This window comes from Podarcis erhardii, assembly GCF_964252035.2.
Source record: "Podarcis erhardii genome assembly, chromosome: 5".
Lineage (NCBI taxonomy): Eukaryota > Metazoa > Chordata > Lepidosauria > Squamata > Lacertidae > Podarcis > Podarcis erhardii.
The window spans coordinates 64779420-64807205 of NC_138509.1; the positions used below are offsets into that span (position 1 = coordinate 64779420).

Consider the following 27786-nt stretch of genomic DNA (forward strand, 5'->3'; position numbering starts at 1 on the left):
CGCGCGCACGGAGGGAAAAAGAGAGAGAGAGAGAGAAGGGTAAAGAGAAGAGGCTGCTCCATGACTCCCGGCCCTGAGAGCGCGGGCGCGCGCCGCGGCCGGAGCATGAGCGGCCGCCGCCGAGTGTGAGGGGCTCGCGGGTGGGGAGGGGCGCCGGGTTCCCTCCCCGCCCCGCCGAGGGAGCCGGGAAGCGAGCGATGGTGCGGGGTGGCCGGGGGGATGGAAGCTGCGGCGCGGCTGAGGCGAGGCAGCCCTGCCGCCGCCTCCGCCCCTTCCTCCTCCTCCTCCTCCTCCTGCTGTCGGCGGCGGCGGCGGCCTCCGAGGCTCCGGGGGGGCCCGGCCTGAGCGTCTACATGAGCCAGGAGGAGGTGCGGCGCCTCATCGGTGAGTGAGGGGCGGCGGCTGCCTCTCCGCGTGCGCGCCTGCGAGGGGGGAGGGGCCCCGCGGTGTCTCCGTCCAGGCTCGGCTTCCTCCGGGGGGGGTGGGGGGCGTCTGGCCAGGCACCCCCTTCCCCGCCTCTCCCCTGCTGGTTCGTTCCTTGTACGGCCTTGCTCTGCTAATGCCGCTCAGCGACTCGCCTGCCTGCCAGGGCTTTATGAGAGGGGGCTGGGTTTGGGTTTCGGGGTGGAAACAAAATACGTGGCTGGGGGAGGGAGAAGGGGGGGGGACCTAATGGCTTCAAATGTGCTTCACGGTGCAAATTCCCAAATCCGCGCTTTGCAACTGCCTGGGTGAGGCGCTGACATTCTCCACCCCAAAAGCCACCCAAACCACTTCATGGTGAAGGAGGAGGGAGCGGGAGAAGCCTAGAACCAAGGCCAGCAGCAGCAACATACTTTCCTTGGCGGGTGGGTGTGTTTTGCAAATAGGGACGGTCGCACTCAGTTCAGACTCAAGCCCTTTTACGTGCTACAAGGGTTGGTTTGTGGTACTGCTTGTACAGTGCATGCACAATAAATTATTTTATACAGCTGTGCTCTAGAAGTCCATGCTGTGAGATGCTAAATTCTTAAGACTTGACTAGGTAAACACTTTATACCTTATGTTAATTTGTTTAGCTTGGTCCTAGCATATTGACTGCTTTATGAAATGTACCAAAATATGGCAAATTTTGCCTACACTCCAAAGTGAACAACACTGAAATTTTTAAGTAAATGTGTTTTTGGATGGAAGGGTCAGTGATGTCCTTCATTTTGTCACCCTAGTCCTGCTTAAGCCTTGTTAATGGAATACAATAAATTTGTGAAATCTCAGTCTAAAACACAAGTCACAGAAATAAAAGTTTACGCACCATAGCACATCAATTTATTCTAATATGTATTTTCAAAAAATGAAATTGAAAACATTTGAATGGCACGTTGTAAATCCAGATACCTATTATTTAAGCTGTTGATTTGTACATGCAGTAATGAATATTCACAGACACTTACAAAGACATATTTTACTCAGGAGTAAGCAGTCCTGCAAATATGTCTGCAAAAGTTACTAGCTCAAAATAATAATTATTAACTCATTTCTTCATGTATACATTAATGTTCCTCCCCCTGTCTCTTCTACATTACAAAAATTAAAATATAACTGTCTGGCTTTCTCATTGAAATGCTTACTTGCCACAGGTGACTAGACAAGTGCATATTTTTGAGTCTCTTGTTGACTAGATGTTGGGATGGGGAGAAATGATAATTAAAGTAAGCAATCTTCAAAACTGAAATTTGCCAATAAATAAAGGTAGTTTGATGTAGGTGATTTTACTTCTGTCAAAGAAAGAAACAGTTTTTCACATTTTGTTTTTAAATTTGCTACAGTATAACAGTGTTCTCTGTACAAGTCTATTTTCATAGCTTGGAAATTTATATTATTAACAACATTTAGTTTTTAGCCAGATGCTTGTCTTTAGATGTGCTGGCTTGCTCTCCTGATGCTGCCTTAAACTAGGTAATTTGTCTGAGATCACAGAGGCTTTCTATAGTTTCAAGGGGGCCTGAGAATAGGTTTGACCAGGATGTCATGGAAGTAAAGAATCACTTATGTGGAGGAAGGTGCTAAGCGCGATTAAATAAGAAACTGACAGAAGACAGATTCATGTTAAATTTTGTAGGATGAGTACAGTATAACTGCAGAAAGAGGGGTGTTACAATGTGTTCCTGTATGTTTGCCTAGCAGTTCTACTTGATAGGGTTGTATATATCTCAGACTCGTTGGATTGGGACTAGGGACACACAATGTCTTGTGGGAAAGTTTTCACAGTTGTGAATGGATAAAATATTATTCATAGAATCATAGAGTTAGAAATGACTGAAAGGATCCTCTAGTCCAACCTCTTGCAATGCAGGAATATGCAGCTGTCCCATGTGGGAATTGAACCTGTGACTGTGGCATTATCAGCACCATGCTCTGACCAACTGAGCTATCCAGTGGTGTAAATCCACTCCAGTCTTGTGTAGGTGTACACAAGGCACTTCAGAACTTCCCAGTTAGACTGATGTGGCAATTCCAAAAGTTCATGACGTCTCTCTTTTAAAGCTATCAAACAATGGTTGCAGGACATTATTTTCTCTGGTAGGTCACTTAAGATTATTACAAGACCTCCTTTAGTCACACCTTCGTAATCCTAGTAACATAATTGTCTTCACTTTTTCAAACTTAGCTATGGAACAAGGATGACGGAAATCGTTACAAAACCAGAACCTTTAAGATTCTAAAAATAGCTTGGGGGGTCCAGGCATGTCAGTAGTACTTCCGCCTGTACATTGCCAGTCGCCTGTTCCTGTTGCATATCTATGCTATTTACTTCAGCTGTAACTCTGCTTTCCTGGGGATTTGTGCAGAGAATATTGTATCACAGAGAAATTATAAAACAGAAAGTGAAAAAGCCTGTTTTCTTTATAATTCTTGCTATAATTCTTGTCGTAGCCTCTCTTCACCTAACATTTTCAAAGCCATCCTATCTCTTAGTTGATACATTGCAACTTACCGCTCAGATGGTATTGGGGAGTCTTCTGGTAATAATGTACTGCAAAGTTTTAATTAAAGATAGGTACAGTATCTAATGATTTATGCACAGGTACTGAAAGTTGTTTCTGGAGTACTTGAAGCTTCCTTTTCAGCAGCTTTCATTACTGAATACCCAAACAGCTTAGAAAATGTTCTTTTCAAAAGCATTTGGGGGGGCAAAAGCTGGGAGGGAAACTCAGAAAAGCTCTAGCATATGTACACATCTCCATCACTGCCTGATAAATTGTATCCAAATGCCCACTCAACTGTGCTGTTTCAGCCTGATTTTCAGCTATTCTCTTAACCCATGGCAGTCACCTGCGCGTCACATTCCTGCCTCTCCTGTGGAAAGGCATTTCAGGGTGCTGCAGTTGTTGAGAGACTAATTTATTGAATTGGTGTGGGAGGGAACAGAATATTTGTTGGTGTAGCACCAAACAATGGTTTAGCATTCTAATGTGTGAAGAGAGCCAGTGCTTGTTAGGTGTCTTATTTTCCATTAAGTTTGAGCTGCTGAATAAAGTACTTACATACTATCTAAATTTATTGTTCTATTTTGATCTGATATCCGGATATGGCTGTTAATTTGAATTAGGTGCTTCTCTTAACAAAATATGAAGATACTGCACATTGAAAGACTTGCAGCTTTTAGTGTATAAGGCTGAGGTGTTTTTAAAATCTTTTGAATACTTAACCTTTTTAGATTACTTGTATGTCACCATCTCATCAGTTGTACGGTCCTACTTGAATATATCTGCCTGGAGTTGTGTGATATATTGCAGAACAATTATTTCTTAGCTGAAAACTGTCCTTTAACATAGTGCTCAGGGAGAAAAGATGACTACACAGTAACAATTACTGAAGGCAAAACAACCTTGAGGAAGGAGCTTACTTCGTTAAGTTGACTGTCTGTATCTTCTTTGAGGATGCTCCAGCTTATTAAATATCTAAGTCTGAGATGGTAGAGACAGATGGTAAAATGGCTGAATATGTTTTCCAGTTGTACAAAGGAGCTGTGCATGTACAGCTGATACAGATGTGTTTCATGGTTCCCATTGCTCTTGATGAGGCAGCCTATATCCATCTGGGATCACGAGGCAGAGTGGAACTCAAGCTTAGATAAAGATCATTTTGTGCAGATTAGAGTGCCTGGATAAATTCCAGAGGCCAAATTGTTAGGGCATGAAGAAAATTAATACTGGCCAGAACTTCATTCTGATGCCCACAAATTTGAAATATGCTTACCAACTCTAGATGTAAAAGTATGTTGATGCAGCAGAATGAATCTTTGGCAGTATTTGTTGTCATGGGATGAGCAATGACACACCAGGACCTGAAAGAACTTTAGATCTTTATTGTACTTTTGCTCTGAATATTCATGCCTAAAGAATTTTGAAAGGATGAATGTTTACTATATTTCTAAACACTCAGTAGTCTAATAAAATATATCATTTACTAATTCAGTGCTGATGGTTTATTACACTGTCGTGATTTCTCTCCCCCTTCATGGTTCATAAATTTTAGTGCAGTGTGCTGTTTTTGAGTATGTTTTATATAATGTGGACAATTGCTTTTAGAGTTGGTACCAAACTTCAGAATTCTCAGACACAGTCATTGGATTTTAAAGCCAGGACTCCAGAAGGGACTCTTAAGTGATTAAGGCCTTCCCCAAGGCTCTAAAACCTTTTGTGTGCTCAGTTACCTATGTGATGGTGCCTACAGGATGCAGTGTCTAGTGTGTATTTTCAGTAAGTGGTTCATATTCTTCTGGACCTGTGGATGACACTATAGGGGTGGGAATCTACTCCTGAACGACTGTAGTAGATGCAGAGGTCTCTAGGTCCCTTTGCATTCTTGGTGACCTTGTTCAACCACTAAAGTGCATAGAGTAGCATTCCCCAACCTGGTGCCCTCTAATCTTTTGGACTACAGTTCTCATCATCCCTGACCATGCTTTATGGGGCTGATGGGAATGGGAAGCCAGTACAGCTGGAGGGCACTAGGTTGGAGAAGCCTTGTCTTGAGTCTGATTAGTAATTACTGAAATTTGAAGAATAACTGATTGATTATGAGATGTCCAGTGGTTGTCTTTGTAATTAATAATGGATTTTAAAATTTGAAACTAATTTGTCATGCTTTGCCTTCAGATAGATGGTGTCTGTACAATTCTAGCTACATAACCCAGCAAAAACTAGCATGATGCTTGTGTTCACAGTAGTGTCCTTGAGATCCACTTGATTCCCATGAAGCCTCTAATCCTACCCCCTCACTGCCCCCTTTTTCTCTCTTGAAAAAGTACATAGAGCTGAAGAAGGAAGTTGTAAGAGGTGCACTTGTATGGTGCACAGCCTAAATGATGTAGAATGTCTTCTATTTAGCATGATTTGTTGTAGCGGGCACAATTAACAACCCTGCCCTAATACCTCATAGTAAACAAATTTATTCAGTCATGAATTGCATTGTAGTGAATGGGAAGAGAAACAAAGACATTCTGAAGGGTCCCTTTGTCACTACTGTGGCAACTGAAGGCATGAATTTTAGCTACATTAGGATTTTCGTTCCTATGTTTTGTGTGTTCAGTAGTATCCATGAGAATTTATATTTGTTGTGTTTCTTCTTAGTTCGTGCCAGAAGTTCTCAAATCTCTTGTTACATTTATGTCTCAACTACGAAACTTGGTGAAGCTCAAACAAAATAAATTGGTTGGGAGCAGCAAAAATTTTCATGATGATGTACCGTATTTTTCGCTCTATTGGACGCAGTTTTTCCCCTCCAAAAATTGAGGGGAAATGTGTGTGCGTCCTATGGAGCGAATGCAGGCTTCTTCCATAGCCGCGCGCAGCCCCTCCGGCAGGGAGAGGCTGTACGGGGCTATGGCTTCTTTAGCCCTGCTGCGCAGCGTCTCCCGGCAAGGAGAGGCTGCACGGGGCTAAAGGGGAAGCCAGAACAGCGAGCGGGATCCATCCCGCTTGCTGCCTTGCCTTCTTCCATAGCTGCGCGCAACCCCTCTGGCAGGGAGAGGTTGTGTGCAGCCTGTACGCTGCTCTTTGGGGCTGGGGGGGGGAAATATTTTTTTCCTTGATTTCGCCCCCCCTAAAAACTGGGTGCGCCCTATGGTCCAGTGTGCCCTATGGTGCGAAAAATACGGTAAGCCCCAAGGAAACAAAACTGAGAAATCAGTTGGCTGCTGGCCTTGCACAGCATCAAGTGAGAGAGGAAAGGGACATATTTGTGCAGTTTCCACCTTCTCATACCATAAGATGCACACATGAACTGGATTGCAAAATAGGAAGTTGGAAATATCTTCTGCTCCATGAGACTGAATAGAATTGTGGACTGTTAGGATCGTGCCAGTTCCTGTAGGTCATTCAGTGGATATTAGCTCTTGCTATGCATGGTTGTTGGTAAGATGTGAATTGTAGCAGAATATGTAAGTCAAAGGAAGGTGCTTAATGTAATAAATGTGATTTTGTGCACACTTGGTTAAGAGGAAAACTTGTATTGCATGTTTCCAAGTCCACATACAAAGGCTTTCTTACAAAAGTCCCAGCTGAATGATTATGGATGATAGCTTAAATTTCTGATAAAGCATTCCTAACTTTTAAAAAGCTACCCACTTTCTAAAAAGAAAGGTAAACTGGCACATAGAAATTGTTTTAATTTACAGGAGACACAAGGAACATAAGCTATAAAGATGAAGATAATACTAGAATTGCTTCTAGTAATTCAAACTCTGTTGAACGTTTAGAAAATGAAACCCACCTATTGTCTGTCTGTCTTGCTCCTCAAGGGGGGGAGTTCTCACAAGAGCCCCTCTTAAATAAACAAAAATCACTTTCCCATGCTAATTGAGGAGAGCTTTTTGTATTTTCTAAAACTGCAAAGATTTAAAGCTCTTTTATGCAAGAGCCCTTTGAAAAAGCCATGGTTTTGTTAAGGCTTCTAGAGTGACATGATCCAGTTTTGTAATGAATACAAGGGTTCCTCAGCATCCTTCATTCTAAGAATGAAATCCCTGCCTCTCCTTGTCTGCTTCATAATGTGTTATGTTAAAATCTTTAAAGAATGACCTTGTATTTCTGTGGTATGGCATAAGCCTACCTTCTTGTTCTATGCTTGATTTAATTTATTCTCTCTGGTTTATGTCCAAGTGTGGAGCACAAAGATATATGTTAATGTGATTTAGGGTTTGCCTGTGCAAAACAGTGTTTCCTCTTAAAATCTAAAGCAAAAAAAAAAAGCAGGCCTTGTCATGTGGTTTGCTTTAAGTTAGGTAAGATCCAGTAACAAGAAACTAGATCCTTGAGCCTTAAGCTTTCTATATATGAGCTTGCTTAATGGGGTCTGCAAGTCAGAAGAGTTTTAAAGTAGATTTGTGTAGTTGATTCCAGATAAGTTTTTCTTTATGCCAGTTAAATAAGTTATTCAATTATTATTCTGTTGTTTTGTCTGCAGTTGATCAGAGAGTCTGTGTACATGTTTCCTTAGACATTCATAATTTTTTGTAGTGTTTTCCTTATCTCCTTCCATACTTTTTCCATACTAGACATGACTTAGCCCCTAGTTACATATTTCATAGCAGCTTTTTAAAACAACAACTACAAGCAAACATTGACACACACCCCTTAGCCTCATCAGAACTGTGGGGAAGAGGAATGCTTTAGTCCTTTGCTCCTGCTGTGGTCCTGATTGGAACTGATGTGGGATTGGAGGAGACTGCACCAGCTATACACAATAGGAGGAAAGTTTCCATTGATGCTAAGGACTTATGAATCTATTCTACCTGAGATTTTATCAGTTCCAAAGCCTGGTTTGCATGCTGTATTAATACATAGTTTATAGTAAAGGTTTATTCTAGGCTTATTGCTCAGAGTGCTCCCATGCCACAACAAACCAGGCTCTGGCTTGTTTCCTCCCCCATTAAGGAGTAGAGAAGGAGGTGGGTGGATGGGTGGGTGAGAGAGAAACTGTAGTTGATTTTAAACATTTCTTTAAATGTTGAAGGTAAATTAGATCAAACTGGCTTAACTGGCACTAAATGTTGGTTTTCTTCCTCTTAAACAAGTAATATTTATTTCTTGTTTACTAAATTGCCTGTGGCTGTAGCTTAGCTTTTAACTTCATTTCCACCCCCCTCTTTGTTTTAAACCTGTTTTAGGTATTGATGCAGAACTTTATTATGTGAGAAATGACCTTATCAATCACTACGCTTTGTCCTTTAATCTGCTGGTACCAAGTGAGACAAACAGCCTCCATTTCAGTTGGCATTCCAAGGCCAAGGTAAGCACCAACTATTATTTTATGTGGATGAATTAAGCAACAGTATTCATTGTGTGGCATTGGAGGGCTTAACCAGGGTGGGTAACCTAAGACTGAAGCTACATGTGTAAGGTGTGCTACAGCTGGTATAACACACTGCAGCTTTGTCTGTAGCAGTTGTGGTGGGGTTTTGAGACCCTTTGCTGCCTGGAGCAGTTTCATTGATCCCCCTCTTCAGCTTCAAGCATGGAGCTCGGGGAAGGAAGCAGAAGTCCATGAACTTGTGCAGAATGTGCAGCGTGTGTCCATGATCAACATCCCATTCTTAAATATTGTCCATTTGGAAGTAAACTCCATTGCACTCATAAAACCCCAGTGTACACTTACCAGGGAGAAAGTATCATTGAACACAGTGGGATTTATTTCTTATTAGACATACATTAGGATTGCACTTAAGAAGTATAGTGTGTGAGAAGGCTTTTCTCTTCATTTCATAGGCTTGATTCAAATGACTTGTCCTAAACACAGTTTGGTTTTCATGAATGAGCTTTAGGCTTGTGTGCTGCTTCATCTTTAAATACATAAGAGTCCCTCCCTCCCTGTTTCTCAGTCGCTATAGTTTGCCCAATTAAGAAATCTGTAAACCATAATTTTGCCTCGAGTTCAGGATTGGAAACCATACAACATGTATTAAATGGTATCAGTACACACATGAGTCAGAAAAGTTGTTTGACATTTGAAAGGATAGCTGGCTTTTGGTTTGAATATTTAAATACAATTCAAACAGTGATATTTTGGCATCCAGCTTAATAAAGCTGAAATATTAACTGTTCTGGCAGTATCAAAAACTAGGTCTTTGGGTAGATCTCTGGGGGTGAATGGAAATGTGTTTTTCTGGCAGAAAGTGATTCCCGCCTGTCATTTTGTATTGGTCATCTCCACATCTTGGTATGGTTTAGTATCTGTTCTGCTTACAGATCTCTTTTTCTGGTTTTGATCCAGATTCTACCCTTCCCCCTAATAATTGCTTCGTTGAGATGCACGTAGATTAAGGCATTGTCTGATTTCATCCTCTGAATTTACCTTGTTCATTTTTGTTGGACACTTAGCAACATGCTTCTGATAATTTGGTTCTTAATTTATCTCAAGTAGAAATCAGTGCAAATACATACCCTTTTATTGAGCATATTTTCTTTTTGGCTTGTTCTGCACATCATTACAGATTGAATATAAACTGGGATTTCAGGTTGATAATCTATTGGCTATGGATATGCCACAAGCAAATATTTCTGAACAAGGAGAAGTCCCTCGTACTTTATCAGGTAAGTAGTCTTTCATTACACAAACTGTAATGCTATGTGCTGATGGGGATACCTTCACTGCCATGATTCATGCGTTGGTAACCTCACGGTATTGTGCTTCATGTGGTTTTTCCTTTGGGATTGATCTGCACACTGCAGTTGGTGCAGAGCACTGTGACCCAGTTGTGGAGTGAAGTACCTGGGTGTGCAGATATTACTCACATGCTGAGGGAATTGCCCTGGCTGCCAGTTAGCTACTAGGGTGTGCTCAGGGTCTGCTATTAGCATATGACCCTTGGAAGAAGGAATGTAAAGTCTGTAATAAAATTAATATAAATTAATATAAATCCCTGGACAACTCAGGTCCAGGTTTACTTAATGGACTGTATAGGACTGTAAGATCACTTTGATTCTGTGGGGAAATTTTACTTGTAGCACCAAACCCTACAGAATATCACAAGGCAGTGACCCCAAAATGGACATTTCCTCCACCCATTGCACATGCACCGTGGAATGCCCTTCCTTCTAAAATATAGTGGACCCTCCGGATACGAACTTAATTTGTTCCAGGGGTCCGTGCATACCTCGAAAAGTCCACATCTAGAGGCGGGTTTACTGCGTTCGCAACCTGAAAGTTACATTTCCCAAAGGTAATGTAACCCAAGGGTCCACTGTATGTGAGGCACCATCCCATCAGTTTTTTCAGATGTGTTGTAAAAATGTACGTCAGGCTTTCCCTGACTTGTAAAACTGGACCCTGTTTTTCCAATATTTCTCTTATCTGTTTTCAAGTCTGTATTTTTGAGATTTGCTTAGAGATTTTAAGTATTAAGCTGTTTGGGGGAAAATAAAAATAAGCTAATTATACTTGGAGTTGACCTACTGAAATGAGTAGACTAAAGTAACTTCATTGATTTTAGTGGGTCTGCTTTGAGTATGTTAGTTGAAACCCTATATAAGCCATTGTCAAGTTTCAAATCTTGGTTTCTTAATCTTTGAAAAGAATTCAGTGTTTTATATGGATAGGTAAGTTATTGTCCATGTGCCAATTTTGAAATTTCTAGTTTTATGAATACAATGTTTATAAAGTTGATGTGTTATACCTGTGTGTTGGGGGGCATTTACATATTCATATATTGAAGGTGGTCTGTATATCACTATTTTGTAAAATAAAATTACCGTATTTTTTGCTCTGTGAGACTCACTTTTTCCCTCCTAAAAAGTAAGGGGAAATGTGTGTACGTCTTATGGAGCGAATTCAGGCTGCGCAACTATCACAGAAGCCAGAACAGCAAGAGGGATTGCTGCTTTCACTGCGCAGCAATCCCTCTTGCTGTTCTGGCTTCTGAGATTCAAAATATTTTTTTTCTTGTTTTCCTCCTCCAAAAACTAGGTGCGTCTTGTGGTTTATAGAGCAAAAAATGCGGTAATTTGAAAAGAAGAGATTAGAGAAAAGGATGATTTGAATATAAACCATAGTTTGTTTAGCCGAAGTGCGGTTTGTCTAAATTCAAGCCAAATTCATGGAAAATACAACTGTCAATAGCTCCTAATTCTGCTGGTTATATACTGTCTCCAATATCAGTGTTAATGTTAGTGGCAGCGGCTGAATAGCAGCCACTGGAAAGCAAGAGTGAGTGAAGGCTGTTGCACTCATGTCCTGCTTGTGGCCTCTCACAGGCATCTGGTTAGCCACTGTGGGAACCAGGATACCAGACTAGAAAGGACTTTGGTCTCATCTAGCAGGGCTGTTCTTAACTTTCTTAAGGAACATGAAAGGAGGAATCAAGAAATCGTGTCAGTTTTTAAAATTAGTTTTAAAAGTTACCCTGAGAGCATTTTTGGCTAAAGGTATAAATGCCTTAAATTTTAAAAAAAACTGTAACAAAGGAATTAAAAATACTCAGGAGTTAAGGCAGTTTTGCACTGCTGATTTAAAATGTGTGGTTTTTCATTTTATCTTTTAAAAACATGTATGTATGTGGCTTTTCTATTTACAGTGTTTCGGGTGGAACTCTCTTGCACAGGCAGATTAGACTCTGATGTTACGGTACTAATGCAGCTCAACATGACCGTTAATGCTTCCAAAAATATCACAGTCTTAAATTTCAAACGAAGGAAAATGTGCTACAAAAGTAAGACATTTTTATTCACTGTTCATATTAAAGGGGCAATACAGCTTTGTAAGTTTTTTTTCACTTGCATTGCACACAGCTAGAGTCCCTCCACCACCACCCTTTTCCTATTCTTTCCCTTCCCACCCAACACCAGAGAAAGCAAGTGTGTAGGAGCAATACATTTCTGCAGAGGTCTGGACAAATAACCAAGGCTCTACATGGTGTCAAGCTTCCAACAATGTGTGTGCCAGTTGTATTTCAGAGGGAAGGCAATTCCAAAGCTGAGATGCCACCACCAAGAAGGCTCTCCTTGCTACACTTCAGCCAAACATCAGTAAATTTACCATGCCCAGGCAATCTTGGTACAGGGTCTGGCCTTTAAGGGGAGCAGGTGATTTTAGGGCTTTGCTTACCAGTACTAAAACTTTGCAGCAGTATCTCAGTAAAAGGGGTATTGTTAACCAGAAAGGATCATTACTAACATTGGGAATGCAGGAAATCAATATTTAAACCAAGACGCACGTCTGGAAACAGAAGCTACCTATAACCAATATGCTTCAGATCTCTAGAAAGGTGGAGACCTAGGGAAGGGTTAACATAATTGGCTACATTTACATGTCCTGAGAAAGTTTGGGTTGCAGGGTGGGTTTGAAATACGGTAAATAAATTTCTTCTCGATAGCATCTACTCATGGGAATGAGTAGTTGCAATGATTACAGGAAAGTTTGAAAGTTAAATATTGTAATCCCATGAAACACAAAGGATGAAATACAAATGTATCCCATGTGCTAAATCTACCCCCGTTCTGTTCTTGGGTTTTACATCTGAAAGTTCAGCTTATGTTCTTTCATGGGCACATGTTTAAACAAGGTTCAACCATTGGCAGTTAGCATTGTTTCAAGGCAAGTAAAAGGACCAGTCTCTATGCTACTGAAATTTTGTGGTTGGTGTTACTATGTGGTATGTTACTTCCTCTTTATAGTAGGTGAACTACATTGAATTCTCGGGTTTGCCAGATCTTGATAGATTATTTTTTTTTACTAAGTATTGATAGAAGATGGAATAAAGTGTTCTTCTGTTCATTGTCTTGGTATGAAAAGTAAATCTCAAAGTGATATCAAATGTCCCTTTTTATCCCTTTTGTCTTTAGAACCTGAGCTAGAAGTAAAACCACCAGTATTGGACAAAAATAGCAGTAAAGCTATTTGTAAGTAAATGTGTTTCATATTTTTAAATGGAAGATACCTGAAAGCATTATTCATATGCAGCATGCAGGAGAAGTTGAGGATCTTTGTCATTTCCTTTTAAAATTATCAGTCTACATAATTCAAACACATTTCTTCCCCTTCTGCTGTTAGATAAGGAAAATTGGTCAGATTTTTTAAGAGACAGAATTTTTGTTCATTAATGGAAATTAAAAAGTATAAATCCCCAGCAGCTTGTACTTTTGCATTTTTGTATTTCATGCTTTTTATTGATTATCATGTTGTAAACCAGGTACTCCACCAAGCAGATCTGTAAGAGATTAGTTTTGCTATCAGCCTTTTTATGTAATGTATTCTTGAATTTGCATGTTACATGGCTGCATATTTTGGTATACGCATTGAATTCCTGTGAACAGTAAATAGAGAGAAGGCAACTTGCTAGTGAAGATATTATATTACAAAAACTCCATTGGCCTTTTGGTGGAAGCAATTTCATAATTTTTTCATGTTGAGTTATTAGCATAATTAGCTGAGTTCTTTGTAGTGGAGGGCATCTCTCTGTCCTTGGTACTCATCAGAGTCTTCTCTTTTTGTACTTCAAGGAAAACAAGGCTTAGAGAAGACTTTAATGTAGAGGTTTTGTATCTAAAGGCTATGATGTTTAGTTTTTCTAGGCATCTCTTAGTGACTGTTTTCAATATTTTATATTTAGACTTCTAAAACTAATCTTGGAAGTCACTTTTTTCCTTCACCATAAGCTTAAATTATATACTACAGTATAATAGGAAAATAAAAATAAACATGTTACTTATTCATTTGTATGTGAACTTAGCTGAAGCTGGCAAATGCTATATCCATTTTGTTGCAGTAATGCTTTGCTCTTCCATTTCAGTTGATCCTGTAAATGCAGCTCCCACCACTTCTACGCGTGTGTTTTATATCAGTGTAGGAGTTTGCTGTGCAGTCATATTCCTGGTAGCAATAATACTAGCTGTTTTGCATCTTCACAGTATGAAGAGAATAGAATTGGAAGACAGGTAAAGAAAAAACGTGGACTTCAATTTTCTTTCCAGTTTTCATGTTTGAGACGTTATATGGACTTCTTGATGCACTAAAGGTAGCTCCTAGGCTTTGGCAGAGTTGACATTGAGAACTTAATGTCAGTGCAGTATATAACTTATTTTTCAATGTTCCCAGATAATGCAATACAAGACTTACTAAGTTATCAGGCTGCTAGCCATGTTGGCTTAATACTACCTCCAGTTTCAAAGGCAGTATGTCTCTGAATACCAGTTGCAGGGGAACACAAGTGGGAGAGTACTATTGCATTCATGTTCTCCTGTTTGTGGACTTCACATAGCCATCTGGCTGGCCTCTGTGAAAACAGGCTGCTAGCTATATGGGTGTTGAGCCTAAACTAATAATAATAATAATAATTTATTATTTGTACCCCGCCCATCTGGCTGGGTTTCCCCAGCCACTCTGGGCGGCTTCCAACAAAGATGAAAAGTACACTAAAATGTCACATATTAAAAACTTCCCTCCTGTCCCCCAAAAACAGTACTTCTGTCTTGTCAGGATTCAACCTCAATCTGTTAGCCGCCATCCATCCTCCAACTGCCTCCAGACACTCACACAGGACCTTCACCGCCTTCACTGGTTCTGATTTAAAAGAGAGGTAGAGCTGGGTATCATCCGCATACTGATGAACACCCAGCCCAAACCTCCTGATGATCTCTCCCAGTGGCTGCATGTAAATGTTGAAAAGCATGGGGGACAGGACAGAACCCTGAGGCACCCCACAAGTGAGAGCCCAGGGGTCTGAACACTCATCCCCCACCACCACTTTCTGAACACTGCCCAGGAGGAAGGAGCGGAACCACTGTATGACAGTGCCCCCAACTCCCAGCCCCTCAAGACGGTCTAGAAGGATGTTATGGTCGATGGTATCAAACGCCGCTGAGAGATCCAGCAGAACTAGGAAACAGCTCTCACCTCTGTCCCTAGCCCGCCGGAGATCATCAACCAGTGCGACCAAGGCAGTTTCAGTCCCATGATGAGGCCTGAATCCCGACTGGAAGGGATCCAAATGGTCCGCTTTTTCCAGGCGTGCCTGGAGTTGTTCAGCAACCACTCGCTCAATCACCTTGCCCAAGAATGGAAGATTTGAGACTGGGCGATAATTGGCCATCGTGGCCGCATCTAAAGATGGTTTTTTAAGATGCGGTTTAATAACCGCCTCTTTCAGCGGGTCTGGGAAGGCTCCCTCACGGAGGGAAGCATTCACCACCGCACAAAGCCCATCGCCCAGTCCTTCCCGGCTAGCTTTTATAAGCCAGGATGGGCAAGGATCCAGGAGACAGGTGGTTGGCTTCACTCGTCCAAGCAGCCTGTCCACATCCTCGGAGGTAACAGATTGGAATTGATCCCACACAACTTGACTAGACAGGACTCTAGCACTCTCCCGCCCCGGCCCTGCTCCCACGGTGTAGTCTACCTCTTCCCGAATCTGAGCGATTTTATCTGCAAAAAACTTTGCGAGATCATTGCAGGAGATCATGTGGCCCATACTGGGCCCCGATGTTGCAGGTGGTTCTGCTAAATTGTGAACCACCTGAAAAAGTCTCCTGCTGCTGTTTTCTGCAGATGCAATAGAGGCGGCGAAGAAAGTCTTCTTCGCTGTCGCTATCGCCACTTGGTAGGCTCGACGTTGAGCTCTAACCTGTGTCCAGTCAGATTTGGAATGAGTTATCCGCCACCGGCGCTCTAGCCGTCTCAATGATTGTTTCATTGCCCTCAGATCCGTGGAAAACCACAGGGCTGCCCGGGCTCCATTCACTGCCCGGGCTCCATGCAGTGGGGCTGCTCTAAGGGACTGGCATAATCTGTGAAATAGAGTTAAGATTAATCATAATAGGTTCCAAATAGAACTGGTTAAAGAATGCTGATAGTTCTTGGGATTCTCCCACCCCTAGATTCTCTCCATTTAAATATTCTTAATCTTCATTTCTTTACTTACAATCTGCACACCCCTAACAGTTGGACTGAAAGTGAAGATTCTTGGAGTAAGGGGTGATTTATTGGGGGGGGGGGCCTTTAACAACACTGAAAAATACTTGAAAATATATTTTAAAATGTGTGGCTGTTACTCCTTTTTTAAAAAATGGATGCATTTCTTTATTGTGGTCATAGTTAATTTACAAAGACAGGTTCAAATACTCAATAGAAGTGTGTGTCCTGTCCCCCCCCCCAAGTGCTATATATGCACAGTCCAACTCCTTTTCTCTGTTGGGGACATAAACAAGAACGTTCTGACTTCTGTTGTACATATCACTAGCTAAACTCTGGAAAAATGCTTGGCCCAGTATAGTTTCCCTTACATCTGTTCTAATCTATTTGAAACCTATAACACATCAGAACTCAATCTACAAACTTAAAAGTTTGGACTTTCCCCACTACGCTACAGATTTTGTCTTCCTTTTCTGCAAGATTTGCAATAGTTAAAGGTGTAATTGCTTAAATTACGGTTGATTTGATTGAAAACGTTATTAATCAAAATGCTATTTGATTGCCTTTTCATGTTCTGATATTCATTTGAAGTATTACAAGCTTTTGACATTTTTGCTATAGTCAAGTTGAGTTTTGGAGAAGTCTGGTTTTGTTAATCTTTTTTAACTGCACAACCGAAGTGGTATCTTAGCCTCAGCAAAAGTTAAGTGGTTGAAAATTAGAAAATGATTGTGTTTTCTTTTCCAAAACAGCATTAGTGACAGCAGTAGTTCTCAAGGCTTATCTCAGCCCTCAACGCAAACAACACAGTACCTGAGAGCTGACACTCCAAACAATGCAACACCAATTACTAGTAAGTGTTAATCTAATTACAGATACCCACACACCTCAACTTTCTATGTATGAGTGTTAGTCATAGTGATCTAAGAGATCATACTGATGTTGACTTGCAGGAAAATGTGTGAAAAGTCTAGAGTTGGCATCCTAGTGACCTTTGTTTCTCTTGGCTATAAGATCACAATACTGCACATTGTGTGAGAAACGGGGTTCTCAAACCATAGAGAACCCTGACTTTCTTCAAAGCCTCCTCCCTGATTCTCCTATATAAATGTTTAATCCCCCTGAAGGAGCTAACACAGGGATGACATGCTTTTGCCAAGTGCATGTAGCTCTGCCTGGAGTGTCTGTTTCATTGCTAGATCTCAGCCTGCACTTATTTTCAGGCTGCTGGCAAAACAGTTAATGTGTACGGGTAGGATGATGACCTTCAAATAATTTTTTCTGTGTGTTCTTCTGTGACATGTCCATGCCCTTCTCCTTTGTGAGACTGCAGCAGACACTGTTGCCATGTGTTCAAACTTTCCTCTGTATATCTAAGGACTAGAATGCATAATTGTTAATTTTCACCATACTTTTAAATTGGTTGAATCAGTTGACTTGGATCCTAAAATAAGTTAACTTCAGTAAGCTCATGAAGGACAATTGGCTGCCCCCACCCGTATTCCTGCAAAAAGACTGGGGGACCCCCCTGAATGATGTAGGTTTGGGCGTAGGAGGAAAATAAATGGTTCCTGTCCCATTACACTCTGGGTGCCCATCCCACAATTTCAAGAGGTTCCCAGAATGTAGCACAATACTACAAATGGTCCCAACGTGAGTTGAATGATAGCATCCATCATCACTGCTTGTGTAAGTAATAGGAAGCTTTCTTATCAGCGGATTTGGCTGTGTTCTAACTTCATTGTTAGAGGCAGTATGCAATGCTAATTGCAGGGAATTACAGATGGGAAGATTACTGTTTCACTTGTGTTCTGTTTGTGGGTCTCCAGATAGTGTTGGGCTATAGCCTCCATCATCCCCAGACAGTGTGGCCAAATATTCTGTGCTACTGTTCTTGGGGCAACAGTTCCTTAGACTGCACTGCTGTTAGTAGTTTCTCTTTGACACTTCCCTATTATGGGGCAGCAAGGTAGCCATTAAGATGTGCTAGATCAGAAACTGTTTAAAAGGACAATGCCCTAGCAATTTCATACAATTAGGATAATGTTTGATTCTAAAAAACCTCAAGGGAGGTTTTGAAAAACAGTAATATCTAGGAGTGTCTAGATCGTCTGAGCCCATTAGACTAGAATGGAATACCAGCAAGAAAAGGTTCTTGGAAGCAAAGGATCAGTCTCTGCAACTGCAGCTCTTTGAGACATTGGGAAGAATTGGGGCAGGAGAGTTTATTTCGTTTATGTAACCTTTCCTCCTGCTGGACCTCTCAGCTTGCTGCTATGAATGTTCCAGATTAACCAGCTGCACTAATCTTCACCCAGTCTACATAAACAAAAGTCCTTGTGAAAGGTGTTGGAACATTTCTTACTAGAAACCAAAATAAATTTGAGATGCTTTACCTTTTTTAAAAAAATTATAAACACAGGATTCACTTTGCATGTAGCAATGTCTTCTAAAGCCCAGAAGAGGGCAATGTGTTTGCTTTCTTGTTTGTTTCAATTTTGTAATGTGTATGATATTCAGTAATTAACCAGAAGATAAGTATTCTGTATTGCATCCTGTGGCAAAACATTAAATACTTACAAGGTACTATGCAGGGCCATAGGTTTCTTTTCCTGCATGTTTTATTTGCAGCATACTTTCATCTCTAGAAAATGATGAATACTCCTATTTACATTTGGTATTTATGTTGGTATTGTTTGGATCTGCTGGCTCCTCAGGTTATCCTACTTTACGAATAGAGAAGAATGACCTTAAAAGTGTAACGTTGATGGAGGCAAAGGCTAAAGTAAAGGACATAGCGATCTCCAGAGAGAGGATAACATTAAAAGACGTTCTTCAAGAAGGTACGAGTAAACAGTTCCTCATATGTGTCAATATGCAATCAATCAGATGATATGCTTTTCATTTTTCTTTGCCTTTTCTGTGGATTGTTGATACCTCAAATGACGGGTGGTAGTTATAAGTAGGGTGGCTAGCCAGCAAAAAAATGGGCATGTTTCTAACAATGATGTCTAACAATGGTTCAGCCATTATTTCTAATCTAGGCTAATGTGTCTGATAAGTGTGCAATTCCATTTTTAAGAGGTTAGATGTATAGGATTATGTTTTGTACGTAATGATTTTATCCATACTGTTTTTGAAAAGCATACCATATTCATTGCTGCTTATCCTGGGTATAGGGAATATTATGGGGAAATTGAATTGGGCAAATATATCTCAAAATATTTCTGATGATATATCTTATTGCTCTGAAATCTTGGTAAGGTGTTTAATGAAACTAAATGGGGAAAACAGGGCCTTATTTTATTTTTTCCTAATCTTCTGGTCAGTCTTGTAAACTAGCATATTTTTTAAGGTTTGATCAATTTCTCTACTAATCTATGAGCTAAATTTTTGCAGGTAATCTTACTAATCCACAATGTTAGCAAAAGAGGGTTTCACGAAAATGTTAAAACTTCTATTGCTTATGTTGGCAATCTCACTTTGAACTCTAAATTAGATCGGCAAATAATGGTTCAAGTGCCAACTACGAAAAGGTTGATGAAATGCTGAACAAAGAGGCCATGGATGGATGTGAAGTTTCACAAGAGGAGAGTCCACTGCTAACCTTGATTTCCCTTCACTGTTGATTTATTGAATGTGTATACAAATTTCTGTTGACCTAATTTTCTTCGTTCATTGCTCTCATCCTCAGGCACATTTGGTCGAATTTTCCATGGAATGCTAATAGAAGAAAAAGACCCTACTAAAGAAAAGCAGATGTTTGTAAAAACAGTAAAAGGTAGGCTTTCAGCATGACTTTTGTTCAGCATTAGGCAGGTTACAGGATAGTCATTGCTTCTGCAAAATAGTTCTTTCTTAGATGTATTGAAAAATGAATGTTGGGGCAAAACCTCTTCCACAATTGCAGAATTCCAACAGTAATTTTTCTGCCTCTGGCTTCAGTTTATTGAATTGGGTGTGTATATTTCAGGTATATATTTTGAACCAAACATGGAGACCCCCTAAGAAGTAGAGAGGGGGTGGTTTGGTGAGCTAGTACATCCTTGGGAGACAGCTGGCTTCCATTGAGCCTTGGGGAAATATATGGTTGAGGGAAGACTACTCCATAGTCTAGTAGGTTAGCTCTGCAGCTTGGGAGATAAAAGGGGACACAGGAAAGAAAAAAGGCCTGAATGGTAATGAAAGAGGGACCGTAGCACTAGCTAATTTTTGTCTAGTGTGGAATGTGAAGCTCATAGTCCCGAGGAGAGAGGACGTTACAGGTCCCAGCATCTAAAAATGAGTGAACTATTTTCAATGTTCTGCTGATTGCCAGAATTTACTGGTCCTTTTTCACATGAAGCTTTCATCTTATGGCCCCTCATCTCAGTCCCCTCAGAAGTTTTGTGGAAGGACAAGGAAGGCAAGCCACTGCCTTAATAAGTTTATTATAAAGATTTAGTGACCACAGACAGTGGCAGATCACAAGTTCCCAAGTCCAGATTCTGGCATCTCTTTAAAAGATTTGGGGTATCAAGGCTGAGGGAAAGGCCTTGGAGAGGTACTACTGGCCATAACGAAGTTTGTGAGCTAGGTGGATCGTTGTTCTAAGGCAGCTTCATATGTTCCTCTCTGTGATCTCTCCCCACAAAGGACTGACAGCAACATTTTGTCAATTTCATCTTAAGCTATGTGACTCATGCTTAAGTCCTATTGAAAATAGTTCACAAAGTCTAACTTAAATCCCATTAATTTCAATAGGATTTTTAATGCAAATAACTTGGTCTGGATCTTGTTCATCAATAATGTTTAATATCTTAGTATGTGATTTTGCTTTTTGAGGATTTTGAAATTTATGTGTGTCTGTCTGTTAGCTGCTGGTTTTGTTTTGTTTTGGGTTTTTTTTTTCCTACGCAAATTTGTTCTAACAAGCTTTTGGCTTTTTAGATCAGGCCTCAGAAGTTCAAGTGACAATGATGTTAACAGAAAGCTGTAAACTCAGAGGTCTCCATCACAGGTTAGTGCTCTTCAAAATGAAAGCAAAGTTGTTTTCATTTGTGTTTGGGAATTTGATGGCTTATCACCTAAAGTTTAGTTTCACAACAGTCTATTGAAAACAGTTATTAATTATTACTTATTCTGCAAAAACACTTCACTAGACTTCAGTTTTAGTCTTCATGTGAGCCATCTTCAGTCGGGCAAAGTGCAAACTTGAAGGTGCCTGGAATTGAAGTGTACTTTGCATATGCTTCATTCAAGAATTCTCAAATAACGAATTTGGCCTATAATGCAATTGCGAAAAGCTATTTGGCTATGATTGCGAGCAGTGTTTGTACTTAAAAAAGGGGGTATACATTTTCCTAAATTATAAATCAAGGAAATGGGATACATGGTGGTAATTGTGCAGTACAGTGGACCCTCCAGACACAAACTTAAATTTGTTCCGGGGGTCTGTATTTACCCCAAAAAGTCCGCATCTAGAAGCGCCGATTCTGTGCATGCGCACAGCACGATAGAGCACTTCTGCACATGCGCGCATGGCAAAACCCAGAAGTATACACTTCCGGGTTTGCCGCGTTCACAACCCGAAAGCTACGTTACGCGAAGCTAACGTAACCCAAGGGTCCACTGTACAATTGTGAGACTGTTGGTTGAACAGCTAATGGAATCCCCACCACCACCAGAACCAACCAGAACTATATTTCTTTCAGAAATCTGCTCCCCATTACTCACGTTTGTATAGAGGAAGGAGAAAAACCAATGGTACTCTTGCCTTATATGAACTGGGGGAATCTCAAGCTGTTTTTGCGACAGTGCAAACTGGTAGAAGCTAACAATCCTCAGGTAAGAAGTGGCTAATCTAGAATATAAAATAGTTGGTCACCAATTTAGATTTAATTAAAATTCAAACTGTCGAGAATTTCCAAGGGTTTCATTGGTATGAAAAACTCATTCAGTAGAATGGCCTTTGCCAACCTGATGCCCTCCAGAAGTGTTGGACTGCAGTCCCATCGACCCCAGCGCAAGGCTCATGGGAGTTGCAGTCCAAAACACCCAGAGGACACCAGGTCAGTGAAAGCATCAGTAGAGCCGTAGGAAACAGACATGGTAACAATATTTTAAAAACAATTTGCTTTAATGTTTCATTCTCTGCTTAAATACATGTTGCTTCTTAAATACAAACATGGGAAAGTAGTGTAATAACAAGGGGAAGGCTGAAACATCAGGTGTAATCCTAATATTCCCAGGCCTGCTAGGGCAGCTTCTCAAAATTGTCTTAATCTCTTCTGCTTCCCAGATTGGGAAAGCCAACATTTGTGTTTTCAGGGGCCACATTTGTCTTTCAGAGGACCACCAGCATATGATGTTGTACAAACTAATTCCATCACAAGAGGCTTGTGACACAGTAGATGTCATCTAGCAGGAAGAGCTTCACAGTATGTGCTTGTTTACATACTCCTGCATCTCAGGATGCTGAATTATGTGCCCAGTGCATATAATCAGACTCCTGTGCCTTGTGAAAGCTAGAACTGAGCAGATCACAGTGACTTGCACCTAACACACAAAGGGTTCTGTTCTCCCTTCTCACAGAAGTGGTAGCAGGAAATGCAGCAGAAATTTTGTTAACTCTGGTTTTTGCCACTATGAAAGCAAGTTAGATATGGTGTCCCTGAGTTTTGGGACAAGCACCAGCAGTTTTCATTTTATTGGAAGGCCAGCCTCTTTGGATCTCAGTTTTTCAGTGAAAATTGACAGTAAGAAAAGCTTGTACTTTGGACAGGTAGCAAATAATGACTAAGCTAGGGTTTTTTATTCAAGCATATTTATTTTTTAAAAAATTAGCTCCACCTTTTCATTTCAAGGAGGTTTATAATTGTAATCTCTATTTCTATAGGCAATTTCACAACAAGATCTTGTACATATGGCTATTCAGATTGCCTGTGGAATGAGCTACTTGTCCCGAAGAGAGGTCATTCACAAAGACCTGGCTGCTAGAAATTGTGTGTAAGTACTGAAGTGTAAAGGGCTAAAGACACTCGGTTGGGGGCAATGTAAAATGCTCCTCTAACAGGTCTTCTGTCCATTCACTGTATAAGTCACTCTTTCCCATTGCAAGATGATAGCTGCACCTGTCTGGCACAGCTAGTTTTATGTTTAAGGTGCAGCATAATAAAGAGATGCCTGCAGAGAGCACCAGAAATCAAAGTATGAGGTACCGCAGCACTAGAAGAACTTAGTAGGTATCGGCCAGCATCTACCATATTTGTGGAAAATATGACCATGTTGTTTTAGGTTGCTTATGCAAATGAATTGTTGTCTTTGTTTGCCATTATTCCATAAAAAGCCAGTTCCAAATGTTTTCTCTCAATATAATGTGACAAGAAACAGAAATTATGCTTGAGATATTGTAGATAGGAGGTACTTTGATTCTTAGCATTTGGGCCGCTAGGGGCAGGAAAGAGGTTGTGGCCAATCGTTCACTCACCTGGAGAACATAAAGAGTTCCACCTGAGGCTGATGCTACCCCGCCAGTGAATGGCCCAGCCCTCACTGACAAGAAATCCCATGGGGATTGAACCCCCAGAGCTACTTGCAGTTTATGACTTACAAACCCTCACTCTGCACCTGTCCTAGTCAGGCATCTTACTAGTTCAAAATATTTGCCAATATACCAACTCCACCCCCCACCCCCTTATCTTAATAGGGAAAGCTAAGGTTCACAGTTGCCTTTATGCAATACCATTTTTGTGCATCCCTCCATCATTTGTTAAGAATTTGTAGTAGTTGATGGTTGGCAATAGGCTACATTCCTGCACATGCTGTCATTCTATATTTTGACCGACAAATGGAGCAATGAAATAGGAAGGTATCACGCTACCAATATGCAGTTTGTTAGGTTTTTATTTAAAAAGAAAAAAATACACGGTTCTTGATTCATCAAGGTTCTTGATACATGTCTTACTCCAAATTGTTTTTGCACTAGGCATAGTAGGCTAGAGTATGTCTAAAAATGCCTTCTCATTTCCTGAGTGTCACCTAGGTAGTGCTGCAAACATGACATAATATGACTGTAAAGAGCTTAACTTACCCATCTAAGTGGTTGTCTGTGTGTATTTTAATATACAGCATTGATGATGCACTTCAGGTGAAGATTACAGACAATGCCCTGTCCAGAGATCTATTTCCCATGGATTATCATTGCCTCGGAGACAATGAAAACAGGCCAGTGCGGTGGATGGCTCTTGAAAGTTTGGTTAACAATGAGTTTTCCGGTGCTAGTGATGTGGTAAGTTAAGATATGGTAGCAGAACAAAAACATATGGCAGGAATCAACTATTGAGTGCCGTCAGGCTTTGGCTTGTGCTAAAGCACTTTGTCCTTCCTTCCTCCCCCCACAACCCCCAAGATTGGCTCTGGGGCGGTCAGGAGAACCCCAGAACAGCAAGTGAGGAAAGGAGATGTGGGAATCGTTCTGTCCTGCAAGTCAAAATGCTTGCCTTGATTGAACAATTGCACGATGTAGAATTCCTCCTGTATATTTTTAAATTAAAACAACAATGAGAGTTGTAAAAATCTTCATACAGAACAACTTACTTGTTAGGTAAGCAGCCCTTGGATAAACAGCAAACCCACACTGAATATCCTAGTATTCGTTTTAATAAGGAGATTATAGCAAAGGAGATATAGATATAGAAAAGGAGATTATAGAAAAAGAAATTTGAGGCTAATAGAACTGGGAGTGATATCCAGTGTTGATCATACCCAGGGTAGATCCATTGAAATCAGTAGGCCTACTCTAGGTATGACCACTGGAGTTTAGTGGCATGATAATAGGAAACAATACACACACCACAAGTGTTGAATCCTTTAAAAATATGTGCAATTCATATTGAGACATCCAGCACACATGTTTTGTATTTTGGAGTCATAGCTGAGTAAAAGCAGTAACACAAACACCTCTGGTAACTATTTGTAGGTCTGATAGGCCATTTCATGCCACAGCAATTTACAATTGTTTGTTTTCAAGCTTTATATGAAATAAAAGATGGACTGAGCCCCTTATTTCCAAGAAACTGATACTTGTTTGAAAGAAATATGAAACATTCCTAAAATCTAACTAGTTATTATATGTGATACTCTTTCCAGTGGTCTTTTGGAGTAACCTTATGGGAATTGATGACTTTGGGACAAACCCCATATGTAGATATCGACCCCTTTGAGATGGCAGCCTATCTAAAAGATGGATACAGGATAGCTCAGCCAATCAACTGTCCTGATGAATTGTAAGTGACTGTTAGAGTTGCATAATAATTCTTAAGATTGTGTATGTAGGTGGAAAATAATGTCTATGATTAGTTAGTGCGAACGAATAAGAACTGTGTTTGAAAGCATTATACATTCTACATTAACGACTTCATTTGGGTATAGTAGGGTTCGGCACGATGCGCGTGGTAACACGTCAATTGGATGTTCATAAATGGGAAGCTGCCTGTATGTCGGCATTTTTATCCCTCTGTGTCTTGAAGACTGGGAAATATGGTGTGATTAGTGAAGTCCTTAAAAGCGATCAAAAGAATAACATTAGATACATGCAGTAAAGCGCAACTCATACTCTTGACTCATTGAGGACCTTGTGGGGAACAACTGAATAGGTGGAGAATATTTCCTGTTTCTTATATGTATGATACAGATTACTGTGGCTGACGTTGTAGGTAGTCTGTGGTTCCTGTTCCACTTGTTCTGTTGCTATGGAATAAAGTTCTATCCCTCCATTCATTGCTGAAGTGCTTTGTCACTACTTCATGGTTCCTTCTTTTGGGGACATAAGCAGTTAATCTCAGTCTTAAATTGACTCATACTGATGATAGTGGTGTTTCAGGTTCTTTTTTATCGTACTCCTTGGAACTACTCTGTTAGGAGTTGGGGCTGCTTTTAAAAGGAAGATTGTGAAGTTACATTTCCTAAACCATTCATGCATACATGCACATACGCAGCACTATATCTTCTGAGAAATCATTATAGTTTCTTACTTAGTAACCCTCAAAAACTATACTAATCTGACCACTGGAGGCTTAAATTTTGAGCCTGTTATGCACTGAAGCAAAACTTAGTCATTAGATTCCTATCCTGGTTCAGTTTCTGCCCACTGTATTCCAGAGGTAAGGAGTCATTTTTAAGGCTGTGCTAAAGTTAGTTTGCTATAAGCTCCTGATAAAGTTGTTTCTAACAAAACACATAAATTTATAGTGAGTGTTAAATATCTCGCAAAAACTGCAAATACTTAAAAGAAATCTGAAAAGAACAGAGAAGATAAGCTGTGTTCTTTAAAAGAGTAACCAGCTATGAGACATTAACCTGGGGAGTATCTTCACTAGATGTCACTTGCCGTAGATTTCTAATTTTCACCCAGGTGAAAATGTGAAATACTTTCCATGTTGCTAAGGTCTCCAATACTTACCACACATTAAAGTGTATGGCAGGGGATGAAAATATCACACTTTTAATACCTTTACTTACTGTGTGTTAATTTGTTGGAAGCTGCCCAGAGTAGCTGCGGGTAACCCAGTCAGATGGGTGGCATATAAATAAGGTGCTATTAATCTATTATTAAACCTGTGGCCGAAGGGCTTACCACTTGTGTCAAGCTTACTTACCTTTGTTTGCTTTTTTTTTTATCGCCCAGATTTGCTGTGATGGCTTGCTGCTGGGCACTGGACCCTGAGGAGAGACCTAAATTCCAGCAGCTGGTGCAGTGCCTCACCGAATTCCATGCAGCATTGGGAGCCTATGTCTGATGCCAGGCATACACACTCTGGTCTACTTGGAAAGGGACGCTGTGTCCATGTAACAGTGAAACGTGGCGTTTGCATCTATTTATATACAACTATAACGTCGATCTAAAACACATTATTTGGAAGTAGGCTTCACTGATTTCAATGGATTTTTCACATAATGCGAGTAGGATCAGGGAGCCCATGTGTGAAGCAGAGACACTAATTAGAAGATTGCCTTCTTCCAAAATCACTGTGCCTTAATAAAGCAGTCTGGCATTTTTTTTGTGAGGTTAGGTTTTATTCTACGTGTCACTTAAGTGGAAATCAGACATTTTAATTTCCCAACCTGAAACGTAAGTATAAGAGACTGGAATGTGAATTGGATGAATTTTTGGCACTGTTAAAGAAGATGCAAACTTAATTTCACAGGTGCTTGAACTGATGTATGGGGGCATTTTTGTAAAAATCTAAAGTGGCAAAAAGAATTCCTCCTTCCCCCACACCCCAAAAAAGACTTACGTGTGCTGCAGCTTAAACTATTTAAAATGACTTGACTGGTTTTGGTGTTCAGGTTTGTAGTTGGAATAGCCTTTTTTTTAAAGTATCCATTGCTTTTTTTTTTTAAAGACGACAGCACAATATGGTTGGAACCACAAGTGGCCTTTTTATTATGTTTTAATCCCATTCTTAAACAATGGTTTTTTTGGGGGGAAGCTTACCTCCAAGATGCATTATTCCCCTTTTAAAAGTGACAGACAGTTCTACAAAGCTGTTTCCAGTTTACCTCAAGAGTAAAATGGAGCCTCGTGTTGCAAGGCTAAAACCGCTTAGAGGTTTTTTTCTGCAGTCAAGCGGTATATAAATTTTATGGAAAAAAGAAAAGTGCTAGAGGCCTTCAGAGAAGTGCCAAAGCAGCCCTCTATTAGGAGCCTTTCACCTCGGACTGTAGAATGCAGATTTTTCTTGTTAAAAAGGTACTGGTTTATGTGTTTAGGATTTTTTATGACCTGAAAAGGAATTAAATATATAAATATATAAATATATTTGTAAATCCGCATTTGAAGAGTAAAAATATCTGTATATTATGAGTTAATGAGAAACTTCATCCCTGATACTGTGGGGTTGTATCCAGCTTACCATGTGA

General features: G+C 40.4%; 1 protein-coding gene across 2 annotated transcripts; it reads left to right on the top strand.

Moving 5' to 3' along the window:
• Positions 1-27730, top strand: RYK (receptor like tyrosine kinase). 2 transcript variants are annotated; one of them, XM_081864506.1, is made up of 15 exons: positions 1-384; positions 8153-8274; positions 9476-9575; positions 11555-11689; positions 12822-12878; positions 13769-13913; positions 16638-16738; positions 18603-18728; positions 19580-19666; positions 20815-20884; positions 21579-21711; positions 22763-22872; positions 23995-24154; positions 25015-25151; positions 26552-27730. In XM_081864506.1, exons 1-15 carry the CDS (start codon positions 198-200, stop codon positions 26661-26663), a joined length of 1782 nt encoding a protein of 593 aa, XP_081720632.1. In that variant the 5' UTR covers positions 1-197; the 3' UTR covers positions 26664-27730. The 2 variants fall into 2 exon arrangements, with proteins under 2 accessions (XP_081720632.1, XP_081720633.1); XM_081864507.1 differs by having other exon boundaries at positions 338-384; positions 18594-18728.
• Positions 27731-27786: the final 56 nt, after the last annotated feature.